We start from the raw sequence: 23,106 nt of genomic DNA, 5'->3' as shown, positions 1-23,106 counted from the left end.
ACACCCTTCAGAAAGTACAGTTCTGACATTATTATTGAAAAGACAATTTCCTAAAAATTCTCCTTGGTCAGCTGTGTTAGATACGCTACATAGACAGGTCTGTATGTTTCAATCTGCCTTCAAAGTTTGCAATGACTTCAACACAATGAAACGCAGGGTACAACTACGAAGTAGAGTTGACGCAACTATTTAGCACAATTGGCATCATTGACCATGGATATAGTTCCAGTCAAAAATAAAAGAGGTTACAGCAGGACATCGATAGGATGCAAAACGGGGCTGAGAAGTGGCAGATGGAGTTCAACCCAGATAAGTGAAAGGTGGCTCATTTTGGTAGGTCAAATATGATGGCAGAATATAGTATTAATGGTAAGACTCTTGGCAGTGTGGAGGATCAGGGGGATCTTGGAGTTTGAGTCCATAGGAAACTCAAAGCTGCTATGCAGGTTGGCTGTGTTGTTAAGAAGGTATACGGTGTATTGGCCTTCATCAATGGTAGGATTGACTTCAAGAGTTGAGAGGCAATGCTACAGCTATATAGGACCCTGGTCAGACCCCACTTGGAGTACTATGCTCTGTTCTAGTCACACTACAGGAAGGATGTGGAAACCATAGAAAGGGTGTAGAGGAGATCTACAAGGATGTTGCCTGGATTGGGGAGCATTCCTTATAAGAATAGGTAGAGTGAACTCGGCCTTTTCTCCTTGGGGCGATGGGGGCTGAGAGGTGACCTGATAGAGGTGTATAAGATGATGAGGGGCATTGATCGTGTGGATAGTCAGAGGCTTTTTCTCAGGGCTGAAATGGCTAACACGAGAGGGCACAGTTTTAAGGTGCTTGGAAGTAGGTACAGAGAAGATGTCAGGGGTAAGTTTTTTTACGCAGAGAGTGATTAGTGCATTGAATGGGCTGCCGGCGACGGTGGTGGAGGCGGATACAATAGGGTCTTTTAAGAGACCCTTGTATAGGCACATGGAGCTTAGAATAATAGAGGGCCAAGTGTAACCCTATGTAATTGCTAAAGTTTGGCATAGCATTTTGGGCCGAAGGGCCTGTATTGTGCTGTAGGTTTCTTATGTTTCTATGTTTCTAATAACATAACCTCTCGTTACATAATAATGTGAATATTGTGAAGAATATAATAGCCTTCATTATATTTGGAAAAAAAGGGAACCTTCTTTTCTATATACTGGAGAGGAATGAAGATTATAAGAGATTCTCCAGATGTTGGAATCTGGAGTAACAAACAAAATGCTGGATGATCTCAGTGGGTCAGTCCAGATGAAGGGTCTCAACCCAAAGTGGTGACACTCCACTTCAATCGACAGATGTTGCCTGTCCCACCGAGTTTCTCCAGCATTCATTTTGTTGCCTAAAGAAGAAAAATCATTCCTTTTGTTTCCAAGGCACCAAATGCAAAATCGAAGAATGGTGATGAAAGCTTTCCCTACGAAGTGTAAGTGTCAAGTCTCAGAATTGCATCTATATCTGAAAAAAAAAGAGGAGAATCTAACCACTACAATAGGCAAAACCAAATGGGAAAAGTGGCAGCATGATTAGTCCACTTGACAGAAGATGATCAAAACCTACACTGCGGTAATGGTGGCCATGGTCTTGAGGCTGGCTGGGTTCCGGATCATCTTGTCCAAGGTGTTGACATTCTGAGCAAATTTAGGTCTGGAATTACGGTCTTTCTGCCAACAGTCTAGCATGAGCTGATGCAAGGCAGCCGGGCAGTCCATGGGTGGAGGAAGGCGATAGTCCTGCTCAATAGCATTGATGACCTGAAAATACATACAACACCTGATTATAGAACAGTTGCAGGGAAGTTTCGTAATTGCTCGTGATTGAGATGTTACTGGGCTGCTGAGAATAAGTTTAACTACAACAGAACAGAAACAGGCCCATTAGCCCAATTCACCTGTGCTCACCAAGATGTTAATCCAAGTTTATCCTAATTTCCTGTGTTTGTCCCACTCCCTTATCTCATTTTCCCGTGTTCGTCCCACACTCTTATCCCATTTCCCTGTGTTTGTCCCACACCCTTATCCCATTTCCTTGTGTTTGTCCCACACCCTTATCCCATTTCCCTGTGTTTGTCCCACACCCTTATCTCATTTTCCCGTGTTCGTCCCACACTCTTATCCCATTTCCCTGTGTTTGTCCCACACCCTTATCCCATTTCCTTGTGTTTGTCCCACACCCTTATCCCATTTCCGTGTTTGTCCCACACCCTTATCTCATTTTCCCGTGTTCGTCCCACACCCTTATCCCATTTCCCTGTGTTTGTCCCACACCCTTATCCCATTTCCCTGTGTTTGTCCCACACCCTTATCCCATTTCCCTGTGTTTGTCCCACACCCTTATCCCATTTCCCTGTGTTTGTCCCACACCCTTATCCCATTTCCCTGTGTTTGTCCCACACCTTTATCCCATTTTTCCGTGTTTGTCCCACACCCTTATCCCATTTTCCCGTGTTTGTCCCATACCCTTATCCCACTTTCCTGTGTTTGTCCCACACCCTTATCCCATTTTCTTGTGTTTGTCCCACACCCTTATCCCATTTTCCCGTGTTTGTCCCATACCCTTATCCCACTTTCCTGTGTTTGTCCCACACCCTTATCCCATTTTCTTGTGTTTGTCCCATACCCTTATCCCATTTTCCCGTGTTTGTCCCATACCCTTATCCCATTTTCCTGTGCTTTTCCCATGCCCTGTGAAAAAAATTCTATCCACGTATAATACATGAGGGAGCTGACAACAGAAGTCCTTCTCACCAACAGCCAACCCCATTTGGCTTGTTTGCAAGTTCTGCTGAATTACTTTGATAGCAGAATACAGTATATCCTTCTCCGAAAGAGCCTCCAGGGTGCAACATGCAGACTTATAGCCATTAATATTATTTTTGCACCATTATTTTGGTGACCCAGTGACCTATGGTTGATATTCATCTCTGGTGGAGTTTATGTTCACCCTATGACTGTGTGGGTTTCCTGTGAGTGCTCTGGTTGCCTCGCACATCCAGTAGGTAAGTTAACTGGCTGCTGTAAGTTAACACTAGTGTGCTGTTTGGTATAGGATTGGGGTGGAGTTGGGGAGAGTAAAATGGGATTCGAGTACATGGGTGGTTGATCGTCAGCATGGGCTCACTGTGCTGAAGGGCCCACTTGTGTGATGTATGATTCTATAACTCTATACATACATGCATATTAGCTCCATAAGTGAAAGTGCACAGCAAATCTGCAATTATTGAAGCAAAAAGATGCACAAAGTCATTGTGTGAGACAACAGCAAAACCAGCGGCTTACAGAGAGTTAAACAATCCCATAGTGAAAGGACAGAACTTCCTTTTGCGCTGTCATGCTTGGAGAATAGATGCCCAGCAATTAATTGATGAAGAAGCTCCAGGAATTACCAGGATCCTTTGAATCATTTCCCTGGTGAAGAAGTACCTTCTTGGATTGGTAAACTAACACGCCAAATGAGCTGCCCCAAAGATCCCCATAGATCATGACAGGAAAGGAAGGGGAAATACACAGTGACTGAAGGGAAAGCTGGATATTAATGTAAATTGCTGCAGAAGGAAGTACTAAAGCAACACTCACAACATGCTGGAGGAACTCAGCAGGTCGGGCAGCATCAGAGGAGAAGATCGGTCGACATTTCAGGCCGGAACCCTTCGTCAGAACCCTGATGCTGCCCGACCTGCTGAGTTCCTCCAGCGTGTTGTGAGTGTTGCTTTGACCCCAGCACCTGCAGGTTATTTTGTGTTTAGGAAGTACTGAAGGAGTTAATGATGGGTGAGATACAGTATGACATAACCTCAGAATTTTGATCTAAGCAATGGGCATCCCAATGCTGCCCACTTCCCCATGCTAACACCAGCCTCCCTCAGCTCACTGCTGTTGAGCACTTCATCCATGCCGTCTGTCCAGGTGACCATTCCAATCTTCCTTTGGCGAGCAGTTCACCATCCACTTCAGGTGAACTCGAGCAAAATTCACATTCTAACCCAAATTTGCTGCTGGCCCATACTGATTGCCATTCTTAACCTTTCACCTTCATATTCAATTTAATCCCACCATGACTCTGCCCCACTCTATTCTTCAAGCAATACACCCTCCAACATATTTCCTCTGCTGGCCTTTTTGCATCTTCAATGTAATGCCTACTATAGCCAGCCTGTCACTTGGCTTTGTAGACCCCCAGAATTCCTTTCCACAGAACTTCATAAAACTTCCTTTGGCAAAGTATCAGTCCTGACACTTCTTATTTTGTTTCAGTATCATTTGTTTTATTTGACAATATCACTCTGAGTTTGCTTGGAGTATTTGAGTGTCGAAAGCTTTATCTCAATTCATTGTGCCGTGGAACAGAGAGGTGGAAAAGCAAGCATAATGGGGTATAGAAACGGCATAGATGTAAAGATTAAGGGCTCCACCTTCCTGTTTAAGATTCCGTTATGTGCTATTTTCTTTCTCACATTATGTTTGTGAGAAGGGCTAATGCCAGGATATTATGCAAATGTTTCAGGAGCAAGTAAATGCTCCAGTGGTAGATTGTATTGATAGGTGAATTGCCAAAATAGGTAAACAAATAGGAGTTAATTATTATCATATGTAATTGTTCATTGACCTTAAACAACCTTAATATCCTTGTACTTCTTCATGTTTTGATTTAAAAACACATGTTTTTGAGGGATACAATCTCTTGACAACCACAGAAACAGCTGCTGGAAGAGTGCAGATGATTTCCTTATTCAGTCAAAACATCTGACCTCTAAGGCTGTCAGACTCAATAATTCCTTCTCACCAGTTCTCCGGAGGCCCTCATCAAAACCAAGAGTTGGAACAAAAATAAATGGTAAAAAAAATCCTCACTAATGCTTGGAATAATTATTTAAAATAGATTATTTCTTGGCAGAACTGTTGGTGAATTGTACTTAAGGGGGTGATTTTATTCAAAGTTTTTATGTGTTTGATCTATGATGAGGAATTCTGTGAATTTAACATTTGAACTACATTAACACTCATTGGTTGATAGATGTTAAAAATTCTTTCCAGCTGAAAATAACTGCTTTTATTTTTTGTCATCCAGAGACTTTCTGTTGTGTGTCAGGAACAGCACCGATGAGGAACGTTTAGCACCAATTGACTGCCAAGGATATCAAAAGGTATCTTGTCTGAGATGATTCAATTCTAATGTGCTAATTGTGGTATAAAATGGAGTAATGGAAGATAATATTTTCTACTGAAAGGAGATGTGGTGAGAAAATGGTTTGGGCAGTCATCCTCTGGAAAGTTGGGGGGCAGGGGGCAGTTTCTAAAACGGGTCTTCCTTACACTTCCACTCCAATTTCTGCCTAGGTGAGGTACAACGTGGAATGATTGACCTTGCATCACTCATTTTGGCATACTGAAGGGGGACTAAGTTGTCTGAGATACGATCATCATTGTTCTTCACTGTGACAATCACGTTCTGGGAATGCGGTGTTGGTAAGGACACCATTAAGCCCAGTTCCTCACTTACTTCTGATCCTTCTTGTAACAAAGTGTCAACATTCTATCCCAGTGATCACCTCCTGACCACATGGAACACAAGTCCCAATTTCCCAGCTTTCTGAATTCCCAGTGGGTTCAACCACCAACTTGAACTCACCACCCCCAGTATCCCAAAAGTCTCCAATAAGTATTCTTTCCCTGAGCCTGGCTCCTGACTCAGGGATGGCCCACAGAGGCCATGAAGAACGTTACACAATGCTGACAATAATCACCATTTCTGATCTTTACCCTGATATGCATGATACTGATCCTCTATGATGTTCTGCTCCCCCAGCACCCCATCATTGGTAAACACCCCATCATGATCCCTGCTCTTCTGTCACATTCCACCTGAATCCTATTCCTTGAAGATTTCCTCCAAACAGAATCTGCTGTTTAGGTTCCCCCCCCACTTTCCCCAGCCCAGCATCTTATGGAATATCCTTGATGCTCACCGCTTCCTAAAGAACCACCTCAACATTAGGTAGGCCTGCCAACCCTTAGCTTAATGCTGACCTTCCAGATGCCAGTTCCCTTTCCAGTCGAAGTCCTCATGGCATACTTTCCATTGAGGATGCTGAATACCTCCTTGAAAGGCCTAGAGCTACTAAAATCAGTGGGGATAACTACTAGAAAAGTGTTGGTATCCCTTTATATAGCCCACCTACCACATGAATTTGAATATAAAAGAATATCTAAAGCATAGATCAAGGTAAAAAAGGATAGGAACAAAAGCAACTGAATGTAATGTAGTTGCAGATCAGCTCTGGGTTAAGTTAATTGGAAAGCTTGATTAATATAGTCATCCCCATCCTTCATTTCCCTACCATAGCGAGTTGATTTGGTGTTAATATTTGTCACAGAGGAAGATTTGATACCTCAACAACTTATTCTGACTCTAAGAACAAATACCCTCCTTTATCCTTGAGTGGACCTGCCTTCTCCTTAGTTATCCTCTTTTGCTTAATATAGAATACCTTGGGATTATCCTTGACCCTGGTCACCAAAGATAGTTCTTGCCCACCTTCAGCCTCCTTAATTGCCTTCTCGAGCACTTTCTTGGTATTTCTATATTTTACAATGGCCCAGTCTGATTTTAGCTTCCTAAACCATATATGTCCTTCCTTTTTTATTCCTGACTAAATTTAGGATCTAGCGTACCTTTACATTAGCAACCTTGCCCTCACTCAAGAACAGAACTTGCTGATCCTGAACCTGCTAAGTTGGTCTTTAAACAACTACCACATGTCAACTAGTTCAGATGTGGACTAGTCCAACAGCAGCTGCTCCCAATCAATGCCCCTTAGCTCCTGTCTAAATAACCTTCCCCAAATTTAGATTCTTTCTGCAAGATCCTATTTTATCCTTATTCATAACAATCTTAAAACATAATGTGTTGTGGCCACTATTTCCAAAGTGTTCACTCCCTATCATTTCTGCAACCTTCTCTGGCTCATTTCCCATAACCAGGCCCAGTATGTTTTCTCTTCAGTTGGACTCTCCACATACTATTTCAAGAACCCCTCTTGAAGAAATACCACCCCATCTGCACCTCTTGCATTAAGAAATGGAATCAATCGTGGGGAAGTTTAAGTCTTCAGATATGACAACAGTGTTGATTCAGCACATTTCCCCATCTAAATGCAACAGCTGGAATTTCAGGGAGCAATTCGGAAGGTGCAGGATATATACAAACTAAAGAGGAAGACGTATTCTAAAGGCAGGATGATGCAACAGTAAGTGATAAGAGAAGACAAAGCCAATATAAAAGCCAAAGAAAGGGCATGTGAGTAAAAGCTAGTGGGAAGTGAGAGGATTGGGAAGCTTTTAAAAACCAACAGAAGGCAACTAAAAAAGTCCTTAAGAGGGAAAAGATAGAATATGAACGTAAGCTAGCCAGTAATATTAAAGAGAAAAATTTCTTCAGATACCCAAAATGTAAAAGAGAGGTGAGAATAGATATCAGACCACTGGAAAATGATGCTGGAGAGGTACTAATGAGGAACAAGAAATGGCAGATGAACTGAATAAGTATTTTGTATCAGTCTTCACTGTGGAAGACACCAGCAGTATGCCAAAAGTTTGAGAGTGTCAGGGGGCAGAAGTGAGTGAAGTTGCCATTACTAGGGTGAAGGTTCTTGGGAAACTGACAGGTCTGATGGTAGAGAAGTCATCTGGACAAGATGGTTTACACCCCAGGGTTCTGAAAGAGGTAGCTGAAGAGATTATAGAGACATTAGTAATGATGGATTCTGGAATAGTTCTGGAAGACTGGAAAACTGCAAATGTCGCTCCACTGTTCAAGAAGGAAAAGAGGCAGAAGAAAGGAAATTATAAGCTAGTTGCTTTGACCTCAGTGGTTGGAAAGATGCTGGAGTCTATTTTTAAGGATGTGGTTTTGGGGTATTTGGAGGCACATGATAAAATAGGTCATAGTCAGAATGGTTTCCTTAAGGGAAAATTTTGCCTGACAAATCTGTTGGAATTCTTTGAAGGAATAACAAGGCAGGATAGACAAAGGAGAATTAGTGGATGTTATGCGCTTAGATTTTCAGAGCGATCTTGACAAGGTACCATAGAAGTTGAGAGCCTATGGTATTACAGGAAATACTAGCATGGATTAAATATTAGCTGATTGGCAGGAGGCATATAGTGGGAATAAAGGGAGCCTTTTCGGGTTGGCTGCCAGTGACTTGTGATGTTCCACATGGGTCTGCATTGAGACTTCTTTTCACATTATATGTCAAAGATATGGATGAAGGAATTGATGCCAAGTTTGTGTCAGTGGTGAGGATGGCAAATGCAATTTTAGCATTCGTTTCATAAGGACTAGAATATAAGAGCATAAAACCATAAGATATAGGAGGAGAATTAGGCTATTTGGCCCTTTGAGTCTACTCCACTATTTCACCATGGCTGATCCATTTTTCCTCTGAGCCCCAATCTCCTGTCTTCTCTCCGTATCCTTTCAAGCCCTGACCAATCCAGAATCTATCAACCTCTGCCTTAAAAATACATAAAGACTTGGTCTCCACAGCTGCCTGCAGCAATGAGTTCCACAGATACACCACTCACTGGCTAAAGAAATTCCTCATCATCTCCATTCTAAAAGGATGTCTTAGACTCTCCCACCACAGGAAACATCCTCTCCACATCCACTCTTATCAAGGCCTTTCACCATTTGATTGGTTTCAATTAAGTCACCCCACATTCTTCTGAATTCCAGTGAATACAGGCACAGACCCATCAAAGGATCCTCATATGACAAGCTGTTTAATCCTGTTATTACTTGCGTGAACCTTCTTTGAACCCTCTCCAATTTCAGCACATCCTTTTTCAGATATGGGGCCCAAAATCTCTCTCAATATTCCAAGTAAGGCCTTGTTGCTTTTATATGCTAGTTCTCTTGAAATGAATGCTAACATTGCATTTGGTTTCCTCACCACAGACTCAATCTGCAAGTTAACCTTTAAGGAATCCTGCACAAAGACTCTCAAATCACTTTGCATCTCAGATTTTTGAATTTTCTCTCTATTCAGAAAATAGTCTAATTTTTCATTTCTTCGACTAAAGTGCAAGACCAAATACTTCCTGACACTGTATTCCATCTGCCGCTTATTTGTCCATTCTCCTACTCTAAGTCCTTCTGTAGCCTCTCTACTTCCTCAAAACTACCTACCCCTCCACTTATCTTCATATCATCAGCAGACTTAGCAAGAAAGCCATCAATTCCATCATCCAAATCACTGACATATGAAGTACAAAAAAGCAGTCCCAACACAGAACACCATTAGTCACTGGCAGCCAACCAAAAAAGGCACCCTTTATTTCCATTCTTTGCTTCCTGCCAATCAGCCACTGCTTTATCCATGCTAGAATCTTTTCTGTAATATATGGGCTTGCAGCTTGTTAAGCGTGGCACCTTGTCAAAGGAACTTCTGAAAATCCAAGTTCAGAACATACACCGATTCTCCTTTGTCTACCCAGCTTGTTATTTCTTCAAAGAATTCCAACAGATTTGTCAGCCAAGATTTTCCCTCGAGGAAACCATGCTGACTATGGCTTATTTGATGTGCTGACGTTGGAGAGGGTACAGAGAAGATTCACTAGAATGATTCTGGGAATGAGAGGGTTAACATATGAGGAACGTTTGTCCGCTCTTGGACTGTATTCCTTGGAGTTTAGAAGAATGAGGGGAGACCTCATAGAAACATTTTGCATGTTGAAAGGCATGGACAGAGTGGATGTGGCAAAATTGTTTCCCATGATGGGGGAGTCTAGTATGAGAGGGCATGACTTAAGGATTGAAGGGCGCCCATTCAGAACAGGAATGCGAAGAAATTTTTTTTAGTCAGAGGGTGGTGAATCTATGGAATTTGTTGCCACGGGCAGCAGTGGAGACCAAGTCATTGGGTATATTTAAGGCAGAGATTGATAGGTATCTGAGTAGCCAGGGCATCAAAGGTTATGGTGAGAAGGCAGGGGAGTGGGACTAAATGGGAGAGTGGATCAGCACATGATGAAATGGCAGAGCAGACTTGATGGGCCGAATGGCTGACTTCTGCTCCTTTGTCTTATGGTCTTATGGTCTATTTTATGTTCCTCTAAGTAACCCAAAACTGCACACAAAGACTGATAAAAAATGTGCAAAAGAAGACTATCTGTGCAAATACAAGAAAAAAAAGATAAATAAATAAATAATACCGAGGATATGAGTTATAGAGTCCTCCAAAGTGAGTCCATAGGTTGTGAAATCAGTGTTGAGTTGAGGTGAGTGAAGTTATCCATCCTGGTACAGGAGCTGATGCTTTAAGGGTAATAACTGTTCCTGAATCGCGTGGTGTGGGACTTAAGGAACCTGTACCTCCTCTCCATCTATCCCAGCATGTGAAGACAGACTCTGGCGGATTGAGCGGACGAGACCTATGGAAGGTCCAACGGTCAAGAAGGCGGTCTCTGCAAGCGTCGTGGAACGTGTAGAGCAGGACAAGACACAGAAGACGTCCTGGTCATCCACTGCGCCTAGTCCCATCTTCAGCCGTCTAGACTCTGTCTTGCCACTGGATCCAGATGGGAATTGGGAAGAGAGAGTGAGGCTGACGCTGCGCAACTCTCCCTCACTTAAATCCAAATCACGCCCTAGTCTCGACACCATCATAATGGTGTCGAGGTCCTCATCGACGTCAACGATGGACGAACAACCAACCTCCTCTCCAATGGAAGCAGTGAGTAGAGAGCATGGCCTGGAGAGGGGGGTCTTGGTATAACTTCCACACTTCTCAATTCATTCTCCTTCCAATAAAGACTAATATTAATTTATCTTGTACCACAAACATTTATTGATTGGCAACCTTCCCCCAGACATTCTCTCTTCTTCCCTTCATCACTGGGCAGAAGATACAAAAGCCTGAAAGCACATACAACCAGCTTCTACCCTGCTGTAATAAAACTGTCTTCTAGCATGAGATATAGACTCCGTACATCACAACCTACGTCTTTACAATCTGGCACTTTACTGTTTAACTGCACTGCACTTTCTCTGCAGTTGTTACATTTTATTCTGCATTGTTATTTTCCACATGTTCCACTTCAGCGAATTGTATAACAATTTGATCTGTAGGAACAGACAAGCTGTATCTTGGGATTGTGCCAATAATAAACCAATTCTAATTCCAATTCTCTCACCATTTAAAACTACTCAAATCAAAAGCCTGTAGGCTGCACCAGCCCAAACAGCCCAGGCTCAGATGTTTGGTGTCAGCATCTGTTAGAAACACAGACACCATAGGACCAATTCACAGGTTCAGGATCCTCAAGATATACATACAGTCTATACAACAGCTGTTGGAGCGAGCTCATGTAGGAAAAAGCAAATGACTAATCAAAGTCCATTAGCTGCTAATCAGATTGTCATTATGCAGATCAGTGTCACTGAGAGGATGAAGGCAAAGAAATGATCTCAGTCTTAGTTATCTCACGCACTCTTGAAGATAATAAAGAATACCAATTAGAGGAGCTGAAAAATATGAGCATGTTCTTATGGTAAAAAAAAGTGCACCGGAATCAAATGTATTGTTTCCTTAGGCTGGAAGATTTACATAACATAGTCTGGAGAAAGAGAATCAGAACAGATTCATGAGCAAATTTTAACCCTACTTGTCCAGTGAAAATCTCCCCTTCACACAAATCCTGATTTTAACCTGGTCTGAGAGGAGACCACAGATTTTTATTTAGTAAATGTAAATGAAAAACAAACTCCAGGTTTTGGAAATCTGTAATATAAACAGAAAATTCTGGAGCCACTCTGAAGGTCAGGCAGCCTCTGTGGAGGACAAAAAAGAGTTAACATTTCAGTTGGAATGTTTCTTGTTCCATAGATGCAGCCTGACTTACTGAGTGTTTCCAGCAATTTCTGTTTCTATTTCAGGTTCCCTCTTTAAATGTGCACTTGAAAGCTGCAATGATCTGATGGTACACTTCTTACACTTTGCTGGCTACAGTGTTAACATCAACTCATTTCTGGTCAGAAAAAGCCTGGGACTAATGGACATGGCTATACTTCCCACATAGCATTGGCCCTCCACAGTTCCTTAAAGAAAGTTTAAACCACCCCCGCCCCGCCCCAATCTTACCATAATTCTGCCTTTTCCTTAACTCCTTCCTTTCGGAGCTATAGATTATCGCCCAGAGTAAATTTCTTTGAGGCAGTGTTAAATTAATCAGGTTCACAAATTAAATAACTACAGCAGTGGATTACTTTTTCTGTTTACATTTGATTTTCATCATTCATGACCTTTTCCTTTGATCTCATCGTGAAAGCCATTTCTCATACATCTTGGTAGTGTATTATATTGCAAGAACACACTTACATCTTGATTCGACATGTCCCAGTAAGGTCTCTCTCCAAAAGACATCACTTCCCACATGACAATTCCATAGCTCCACACATCGCTGGCCGAGGTAAACTTGCGGTATGCGATTGCCTCAGGTGCAGTCCATCGCACGGGGATCTTCCCACCCTGTACAAGCAGTTAAAAAGAGTACAACATGAGCCTTTCTATTTGTTGCCAGGCAATCCTCACTGAGTCTGTCCCGCCAAAGAAAACTCTCAGATAAAGTAAACCCCTACAAACAGAAGCTACCACTTCAACATCTCAACACAAGAGGACAAGAACACTAGAAAATAGGAGCAATATTAGGCCACTTGGCCCCTCAAGTCTGTCCTACCACTCAATATGATCATGGCTGATCTATTCTGGGCTCAGTTCCTCTTCTGCGCCAGTTTGCCATAACCTCGGTTATCTCTCTCTCCACTCTAAATAATTAATAATCTCACCTCCACAAGCAGAGAAAGAGATGCAAGAGACTCTAGATGCTGGAATCTCAAATAATAAATACCAAAGGCCTTGACTGAAACATTGATTGTCCACTTCTCTCCTCGGATTCTGCCTGACCTGCTGAGTTCCTCCAAAGTGTTCTCACCTTCTGACAGAAGGCAAGTGACTAGAGGGACATAATGATCCACCATCAGCACAAGACACGTGCCTTTTACCACAAAGAAAAGATAGGGCAGCAGGTTCACAGGAGCATCATCACCTGCAGGTTCAACTCTAAGTCTTGGGTGCCTTTTAATTTTTCCCCTGTCACTATTAATCTATGTCCTCCAGATTTAACTGTGATCTACCTCATAATTTTATGTACCTCTATACCATCACACCTCAGCCTCTGTAGGATCATGATCATCTTCATGTTTCAATTTCAAGCTCTCAGTCAGTACGGCGGACACCTGAGACAGGAGTGCTACTAAGTGCAAGTTTGTGTTTATAAATCGTGAAAAATGGAATTTAACTCAACTATCCAATGCATTGTACAGTGAACAAGCCAGAATTTCCCTTCTGGTGTCCAAAGTTAGTCATGAGGTGGAGATCACAAGCCAGATCACCCAGCAGGTCAGTGGGTGAAAGCACCCACTCTGTGTGGCCTGAGGTTCTGGGTACCTTCAGTACAGGTAAGCTCAGATTATGTTATGTAACCAATGCTTCAGCCACTTTCCTATCAGTACTGGAGAGGCTAATAGGGAGGAGTTAACAAGAAAAGTTGATGCCAAAAAAAAAAGCAGTGGCTGAATTTCAGCAATGAATTCGGTACAAGCAGAGATTCAACGTTCAGCATCAAAGCATCAAGGTTCAGCAAGTGAGAACAAAAGTTACAATCCAGGGCTCCAAATATATCCCTGGTGGTACAGAAGAGCCTTTAAAAAATGGGATATAACAAATCAGCTACCTCGATTTCACTCTACCTGTATGTCTGCTTTTTAAGTATCCAGTGGGGGAGAAGAGGAGAGTTAGACATTGTACCAGCTGCCTAAGGCACTGAGCTACCCCACAGCATCTATTAAACCTGACTGTTATGTTTGACAAAGGTATCCTTCAGGCTTCTGGTGCAGTTTCAGTGATGAGATCCAGACACTTTGTCATTACTGTAGATATTGCAGCAAGTCCTTTCTGCCCATCTCAACCTTGCCCGGAGTTTGATGCAGCTGCAGGGAATCTCAGCGCAAGAGGCACTTCCTAGAGACTGTCTGAACGTATTATTTTGAAGGGAGATGGCCCATTCCTTTCTATCCCAGATCCTGGATTATGTCTTTTCCTGATTTATTCTGTTTTGGTGGTCTCCCTGTTGCAAAAGTTAAACCTCCCAGTTAACATCTGTAACTGGTTTGCTCAGATTGACAGTGACTTCAGAAGAAATTAAGGCATTTCTACCAAAGCAATCTCATCCCATAAGCACAAGGGAATCTGCAGATGCCACAAGTCTTGAGTAACATACTCAAAATGCTGGAGGAACTCAGCAAGTTCTTTTTCTTCAGCCCTTTGCCTTTTCCACCTATTCATCCCTGCTCCTCCACCCACCTTCCTTCCTTCCTCCTCAGCTGGTCTTTCCAATCACCTTTTTTTTTTATTAAGTGCAATCATGAACAATAGCCAGATCAGAAATGCTGAGCAAGTCAACTAGTTCCCAAAGAGAACTCTGATAGGCCAATCAGATGGTTCACTGCTACTCAGTGACAGAACAGAAAAAAAAAAACAGGCACAAGGCTAGTCCCTGTACCCAGAAACACACCTGAGCGGTGCGGAGGAGGTATGTGCTACGCATGACCTGATCTGAAAGCATCATGTTGAGTCATAACAGATCATGTTCACAGTGGAACAGCTTAGTCAAAGATGGGGTGATCAGCACAGATGGACAAATTATACCTCCACTACCCCACTACCTGCCAGCTTGTACTCCTTCTCCTCCCCCACCTACTTATTCTGCCTTCTGTCCCCTTCCTTTCCAGTCCTGATAAAGGGTCTTAGCCTGAAACATGGACTGTTTATTCTCCTCATTGGCTGTATGAATTATTGAGTTCCTGCAGCATTCTGTCTTGTGACTAAGGGGCTGAGCTTTATTGCTTCATTCACTTTTAAGGGCAATCAAATAGAGTTGAATATCACCCTAGTGCGCAGAATTGTTGCCTCATCTCATTAGTGACCTAGGTTCAGTCCTGATCTTGGGTGAGGTCTGTTTTCCCTGGTTTCCTTCGGGAGCCCTGGTGTCTTCCCAAATGCCAAAGATGGGGAGGTTGGAAGGCTAATTGGTCACTCTAAACTCTCACAGGTGAATGGCAGAATCTGGAGGAACGTGGAGAGAACAAAGAGATGGGTTTAAGGTAGGATTAGTTTAAATGAATGTTTGATGGTCAGTGCAAATTCAGTGGGCTGAAGGGCCTGTTTTCATGCTTTGTATCTCCAGTATTACAATGAATGTTGTGAATGGAAGAGCCATAAAGATTGAGATCTTCACATGTGAGGTTTACAGAGCAAGGTTGTCATATCAGTAAGTTATCATCAGTTTCAGCATGCATTTCCCTTTTGAAATACTGTAGGTTTAGCCAAACTGGTGAGATCTTTGCAGCTGTCTCTTAAAAGGACACACCATAAAAAAAGCCACACTCCTCCAACTACAGGAGAACGTTGCTCAAATAAAGAATAGTACAGTACATTAACAGGTGCTTTGGCCCACAATGTCTGTTTTGACAATGATGCTAATTTAAAGCAATCCCTACTGCCTGCACACAATCTGTACTTTTCCCTTCGCTGACTTGTCTAAATACCTCAAACGTTCTCCAGTAGCATGCTCCAGGCTCCTGCCACTTTCTGCATAAAGCAAATTGCCACAGAAATGTCCTTTAAACATTTAACCTCTCACCTTAAAGCGATGCTCTCCAGCCTGTGAAAAGACTCTGATGATCTACCCTATCCACGTCTCAAGTAATTCTATATCCTTCTTTCCGATTGCCCCTCTGCCCCCGATGCTCCAGAGTAAACAGTCAATGTTTGCCCAATCTCTCATTTAAGCTAACACTTTTCCAATTCCCACAACATCCTGGTGAACCTCTTCTGTACCCTCTCAAAGCACAGTTTCAGAGCAACTAAAGTCAATAAAGCCTAGTTGTTCCGTGCACAGACAAAAATTGCAGTTTCACATGGACATGGTTAAAAACGCACACATAGAGACGCAGACTGTACCTCCTAAGGCCCCTTTCAGGAGAGGTTTATACTTGAAAGATATCAAGTTTGTCACCTAAATGTACATATATACAACCAAATGAAACAACGTTCCTCCGGACCACAGTGCACCCACAAGACAAATTTCACACACAGCACATAAAACAGAACATTATGACAAATAAGTCAATAAAATATTTTTGAAAATGCATGTAGCACACAGCACAATAAACAGTAAACCGCTTGCTCTGCTAGTGAAGAGATCTTGATGGTGGCAGGATATTCATTAGTCTCACAGCCTGAGGAAAGAAGGTGCTACCTGGTTTGCCAATTCTTTCCTGATGCTCCTGTACCTGCTTCCTGACTGCAGTGGGTCAGAGAGATTGTGAGATGGTGGTAGGGATCTTCAGCAATGCTTTGAGCCCTACGTATACAATGCTCCTGGTAAATATCACAAATAGGGAAGAGGGAGACTGCAATGATCCCCTCAGCAGTTTTTACTGTCCTCGGTAGGGTCTGTGGTCCGATGCCTTGCAGCTTCTGTACCACACAATGATGCAGCCAGACAGGACACTCTATATGGTATCACTGTAGAAGGCTGTTAGAATAAGGGTGGGGAGCCTTGTACGCCTGAGTCTCCTCAGAAAGTGTAGACACTGCTATGCCTTCTTGACTAATGAGGAAGTGTTGTGGGTCCAGGTTAGATCACCTTTTAGATGCACACCAAGGATTCAAAGATCCAAAAGTACATTATCAAAGAATGTATAAATTATAAACCTTGAGTTTTGTTTGCTTACAGGCAGCCACAAAGCAAGAAACCTGAAAGAGCATAATTAAAGAAAAAAATAAAAATAAAAGACCAATGCTCAATGAGCAAGAGAAAAGAAAAAAACAAATTATGCAAACAATTGAAGCAAAGAACAGCATTCTAAACCAAATTAGTGTTCAGATCCGAACCCCGGAGTCCATAAGCATCTATTTTGTCTTGTCCACACTGATACTCAGGTTATTGCTCTCACACCTCTCTACCGCCTCTTTGTATGCTGACGCATAGAACATAGAACATAGAATAGTACAGCACAGTATAGGCCCTTCGGCCCACAATGTTGTGTCGACCCTCAAACCCTGCCTCTCATATAAGCCCCCACTTTAAATTCCTCCATATACCTGTCAAGTAGTCTCTTAAACTTCACTAGTGTATCTGCCTCCACCACTGACTCAGGCAGTGCATTCCACACACCAACCACTCTCTGAGTAAAAAACCTTCCTCTAATATCCTCCTTGAACTTCCCACCCCTTACCTTAAAGCCATGTCCTCTTGTATTGAGCAGTGGTGCCCTGGGGAAGAGGCGTTGGCTATCCACTCTATCTATTCCTCTTATTATCTTGTACACCTCTATCATGTCTCCTCTCATCCTCCTTCTCTCCAAAGAGTAAAGCCCTAGCTCCCTTAATCTCTGATCATATTCATACTTTCTAAACCAGGCAGCATCCTGGTAAATCTCCTCTGTACCCTTTCCAATGCTTCCACATCCTTCCCATAGTGAGGTGACCAGAACTGGACACAGTACTCCAAGTGTGGCCTAACCAGAGTTTTATAGAGCTGCATCATTACATTGCGACTCTTAAACTCTATCCTCGACTTATGAAAGCTAACACCCCATAAGCTTTCTTAATTACCTTATCCACCTGTGAGGCAACTTTCAGAGATCTGTGGACATGTGAGAGTAGGAATGCGATGAGGTGGAGGATAAATGCGTGGCTGAGGGATTGGAGCAGGAGGCAGGGATTCAAGTTTTTGGATCATTGGGACCTCTTTTGGCGCAGGCATGACCTGTACAAAAAGGACGGGTTACACTTGAATCCTAGGGGGACCAATATCCTGGCAGGGAGATTAGCGAGGGTTACTGAGGTGACTTTAAACTAGAATGGTTGGGGGGTGGGAATCAAATTAAAGAGGCTAGGTGAGAGGAGGTTAGTTCACAACAGGGGGATGGGAACCAGTGCAGAGAGACAGAGGGGTGTAAAGTGAGGGTAGAAGCAAAAAGTAGGAAGGAGAAAAGTAAAAGTGGCAGGCCGACAAATCCTGGGCAAGCATCAAAAAGGGCCACTTTTCAACATAATTGTATAAGGGCTAAGAGAGTTGTAAAAGAGCGCCTGAAGGCTTTGTGTGTCAATGCAAGGAGCATTCGTAACAAGGTGGATGAATTGAAAGTGCAGATTGTTATTAATGATTATATTATAGTTGGGATCACAGAGACATGGCTCCAGGGTGACCAAGGATGGGAGCTCAACGTTCAGGGGTATTCAATATTCAGGAGGGATAGACATGAAAGAAAAAGAGATGGGGTGGCATTGCTGGTTAAAGATGAGATTAACGCAATAGAAAGGAAGGACATAAGCCGGGAAGATGTAGAATCGATATGGGTAGAGCTGCATAACACTAAGGGGCAGAAAACGCTGGTGGGAGTTGCGTACAAGCCACCTAACAGTAGTAGTGAGGTCGGAGATGGTATTAAACAGGAAATTAGAAATGTGTGCAATAAAGGAACAGCACTTATAATGGGTGACTTCAATCTACATGTAGATTGGGTGAACCAAATTGGTAAAGGTGCTGAGGAAGAGGATTTCTTGGAATGTATGCGGGATGGTGTTTTGAACCAACATGTCGAGGAACCGACTAGAGAGCAGGCTATTCTAGACTGGGTATTGAGCAATGAGGAAGGGTTAATTAGCAATCTTGTCGTGAGAGGCCCCTTGGGTAAGAGTGATCATAATATGGTGGAATTCTTCATTATGATGGAGAGTGACTAGTTAATTCAGAAACAAAGGTTCTGAACTTAAAGAGGGGTAACTTTGAAGGTATGAGACGTGAATTAGCTAAGATAGACTGGCAATTGATACTTAAAGGATTGACGGTGGATATGCAATGGCAAGCATTTAAGGATGGCATGGATGAACTACAACAATTGTTCATCCCAGTTTGGCAAAAGAATAAATCAAGGAAGGAAGGGCTGACAAGAGAAATTAGGGATAGTATCAATTCCAAAGAAGAAGCATACAAATTAGCCAGAAAAAGTGGCTCACCTGAGGACTGGGAGAAGCTCAGAGTTCAGCAGAGGAGGACAAAGGGCTTAATTAGGAAGGGGAAAAAAGATTATGAGAGAAAACTGGCAGGGAACATAAAAACTGACTGTAAAAGCTTTTATAGATATGTAAAAAGGAAAAGACTGGTAAAGACAAATGTAGGTCCCCTACAGACAGAAACAGGTGAATTGATTATGGGGAGCAAGGACATGGCAGACCAATTGAATAATTACTTTGGTTCTGTCTTCACTAAGGAGGACATAAATAATCTTCCAGAAATAGTAGGAGACAGAGGGTCTAGTGAGATGGAGGAACTGAGCGAAATACATGTTAGTTGGGAAGTGGTGTTAGATAAATTGAAGGGATTAAAGGCAGATAAATCCCCAGGGCCAGATGGTCTGCATCCCAGAGTGCTTAAGGAAGTAGCCCAAGAAATAGTGGATGCATTAGTGATAATTTTTCAAAACTCGTTAGATTCTGGACTAGTTCCTGAGGATTGGAGGGTGGCTAATGTAACCCCACTTTTTAAAAAAGGAGGGAGAGAGAAACCAGGGAATTATAGACCGGTTAGCCTAACGTTGGTGGTGGGGAAACTGCTGGAGTCAGTTATCAAAGATGTGATAACAGCACATTTGGAAAGTGGTGAAATGATCGGGCAAAGTCAGCATGGATTTGTGAAAGGAAAATCATGTCTGGCGAATCTCAGAGAATTTTTTGAGGATGTAACTAGTAGAGTGGATAGGGGAGAACCAGTGGATGTGGTATATTTGGATTTTCAAAAGGCTTTTGACAAGGTCCCACACAGGAGATTAGTGTGCAAACTTAAAGCACACGGTATTGGGGGTAAGGTATTGATGTGGATAGAGAATTGGTTAGCAGACAGGAAGCAAAGAGTGGGAATAAACGGGACCTTTTCAGAATGGCAGGCGGTGACTAGTGGGGTACCGCAAGGCTCAGTGCTGGGACCCCAGTTGCTTACAATATATATTAATGACTTGGATGAGGGAATTAAATGCAGCATCTCCAAGTTTGCGGATGACACGAAGCTGGGTGGCAGTGTTAGCTGTGAGGAGGATGCTAAGAGGATGCAAGGTGACTTGGATAGGTTGGGTGAGTGGGCAAATTCATGGCAGATGCAATTTAATGTGGATAAATGTGAAGTTATCCACTTTGGTGGCAAAAATAGGACAACAGATTATTATCTGAATGGTTGCCGATTAGGAAAAGGGGAGGTGCAACGAGACCTGGGTGTCATTATACACCAGTCATTGAAAGTGGGCATGCAGGTTCAGCAGGCGGTGAAAAAGGCAAATGGTATGCTGGCATTTATAGTGAGAGGATTCGAGTACAGGCGCAGGGAGATACTACTGCAGTTGTACAAGGCCTTGGTGAGACCACATCTGGAGTATTGTGTGCAGTTTTGGTCCCCTAATCTGAGGAAAGACATCCTTGCCATAGAGGGAGTACAAAGAAGGTTCACCAGATTGATTCCTGGGATGGCAGGACTTTCATATGAAGAAAGACTGGATGAACTGGGCTTGTACTCGTTGGAATTTAGAAGATTGAGGGGGGATCTGATTGAAACATATAAAATCCTAAAGGGATTGGACAGGCTAGATGCAGGAAGATTGTTCCCGATGTTGGGGAAGTCCCGAACGAGGGGTCACAGTTTGAGGATAAAGGGGAAGCCTTTTAGGACCGAGATTAGGAAAAACTTTTTCACACAGAGAGTGGTGAATCTGTGGAATTCTCTGCCACAGGAAACAGTTGAGGCTAGTTCATTGGCTATATTTAAGAGAGAGTAAGATATGGCCCTTGTGGCTACGGGGATCGGGGGTATGGAGGGAAGGCTGGTGCAGGGTTCTGAGTTGGATGAACAGCCATGATCATAATAAATGGCGGTGCAGGCTCGAAAGGCTGAATGGCCTACTCCTGCACCTATTTTCTATGTTTCTATGTACCCCGAGATCCCTCTGCTCCTCCACACTACCAAGTATCCTGCCATTTATTTTGTACTCTGCCTTGGAGTTTGTCCTTCCAAAGTGTAGCACCTCACACTTCTCCGGGTTGAACTCCATCTGCCACTTCTCAGCCCACTTCTGCATCCTATCAATGTCTCTCTGCAATCTTTGACAATCCTCTACACTATTTACAACACCACCAACCTTTGTGCCGTCTGCAAACTTGCCAACCCATCCCTCTACCCCCACATCCAGGTTGTTAATAAAAATCACGAAAAGTAGAGGTCCTAGAACAGATCCTTGTGGGACACCACTAGTCACAATCCTCCAATCTGAATGTACTCCCTCCACCACCACCCTCTGCCTTCTGCAGGCAAGCCAATTCTGAATCCACCTGGCCAAACTTTCCCAGATCCCATGCCTTCTAACTTTCTGAATAAGCCTACCGTGTGGAACCTTGTCAAATGCCTTACTAAAATCCATATAGATCACATCCACTGCACTACCCGCATCTATATGCCTGGTCACCTCCTCAAAGGACTTATCATCAGTTGTTTGATAAGGCCAAACACTGTTGTATCATTACCAAACCCGATGATGCAGTGTGGGCTGGATTCGGCAGTGCTGTCATGAGTCAGGATTATGAACAGCAATGGACTGAGCAGACAAGTGCTCAAGACGATGGAGCTTGAGATGTTGCTGCCAGCTCAAACTGACAAGAAGACCTTCTGTCAAGAAGTCCAAGATCCAGTAATACTGACAGGTGTTGAGTCCCAGCAAGGACAGTTTTCCACCAGCTTCTGAGGGATGACAATGTAAAATGCTGAGCATACAACATCATGGCATACAATACTTTGCAAAGCCTTGGGCACAAAAATAGAGCTAGGGTGCATAAGTCTTTTGTACAGTACTATGCCTATCAATGTGGAATGGAGAATGAGTTTGTAAATCTGTGGGAACAAAGGTTGTCAGGAATGGTGATGGTTGAGTGGCACAGGAGGGATGTGGGACAGGTGGTAGAGAAGGAATGCCTGGGGCAGGGGTGGCGCAGGTGCCGACAATCCCAGCCCAGAGACACCAGGCAAGGTCATTGAATTACAAACAATTGGTTTATTGATCATTGCAAAATGTCTCTCTGGTGCTTCCCATTCCCTCCTCTCTCCCTTCCCCTTTTCCTAACCATGATTCCCCTCTCCCTGACCCCTTTCTACTCAGTCCACAATAGAGACCCATATCAGAATCAGGTTTATCATCACTCACATATGTCATGAAATTTTTTTTGTGGCGCAATGCATGAAATTACTACAGTACTGTGCGGAAGTCTTTGGCACCCTAGCTAGAGACATGTTCTGAAGATTTTTGGACAGTACTGTACTTTAAATTCAACACTCCTTTAAATTCAATAATTTAACATTTTGAAATTTTCTGGGAGGCATTTAAATACTGCCACATTTTGATCCAAACTAAATCTCAATCCTTAAATGAACCAGGAGCACACCAATTCTAATATGAAAGTATTTTTAGACGATTAAAATGAAGCTCTGTGTTCTATCCATTATTCTTCACAAGACTTTCTGCTAAGGAGTCACCTGGTAGTAACTACTGTATGTGACTAACAGTTTTGCACGGTGCTGTGTGAAGCTTTGTTTTCTAGGTGGGACAGGATGGAGTGATGGGACAAGGCTACGCATCATCAGTGAAACAAGGGTAAATGAAAATTAGGAGCTGAATATCCCAGGGGTACTAAGAGGCACAGAAATGTGTGTAGGTATCCTCCAGGTTAAACCTCTTTGAAGCAGTGTAAAGGAATTTTCATCCTTTTTGTTCTTATTGCCGAAAGACACACACCTTTCCCTTAGGGGAGAGGAGTGGAATGCATTGAGCTGAGTAGGAGCTACATGCTGGGGCTCTGTGAGGGGTGAGGGAGTAAAGGTACTGGAGTGAGGCAAATGGGGAGTGAGGAGCATC

General features: G+C 43.0%; 1 protein-coding gene across 3 annotated transcripts in view; it reads right to left on the bottom strand.

Moving 5' to 3' along the window:
* Positions 1-23,106, bottom strand: part of ephb1 (EPH receptor B1) — a 774,921-nt gene that overhangs the window by 54,724 nt on the left and 697,091 nt on the right. For all 3 annotated transcript variants that reach the window (XR_011885740.1, XR_011885741.1, XM_072255851.1), the window contains exons 13-14: positions 12,410-12,559; positions 1,591-1,784 (exon numbers count right to left, since the gene is read on the bottom strand). Coding sequence is in view for 1 of the 3 variants with exons in the window: in XM_072255851.1 (XP_072111952.1) it covers positions 1,591-1,784; positions 12,410-12,559 (344 nt within the window). In the remaining 2 variants the exon portion in view is untranslated. The remainder of the gene's footprint in view (positions 1-1,590; positions 1,785-12,409; positions 12,560-23,106) is intronic.

The sequence above is a fragment of the Mobula birostris genome, chromosome 4, assembly GCF_030028105.1.
Source record: "Mobula birostris isolate sMobBir1 chromosome 4, sMobBir1.hap1, whole genome shotgun sequence".
Lineage (NCBI taxonomy): Eukaryota > Metazoa > Chordata > Chondrichthyes > Myliobatiformes > Myliobatidae > Mobula > Mobula birostris.
This window is presented reverse-complemented; position numbering and strand designations above follow the sequence as displayed.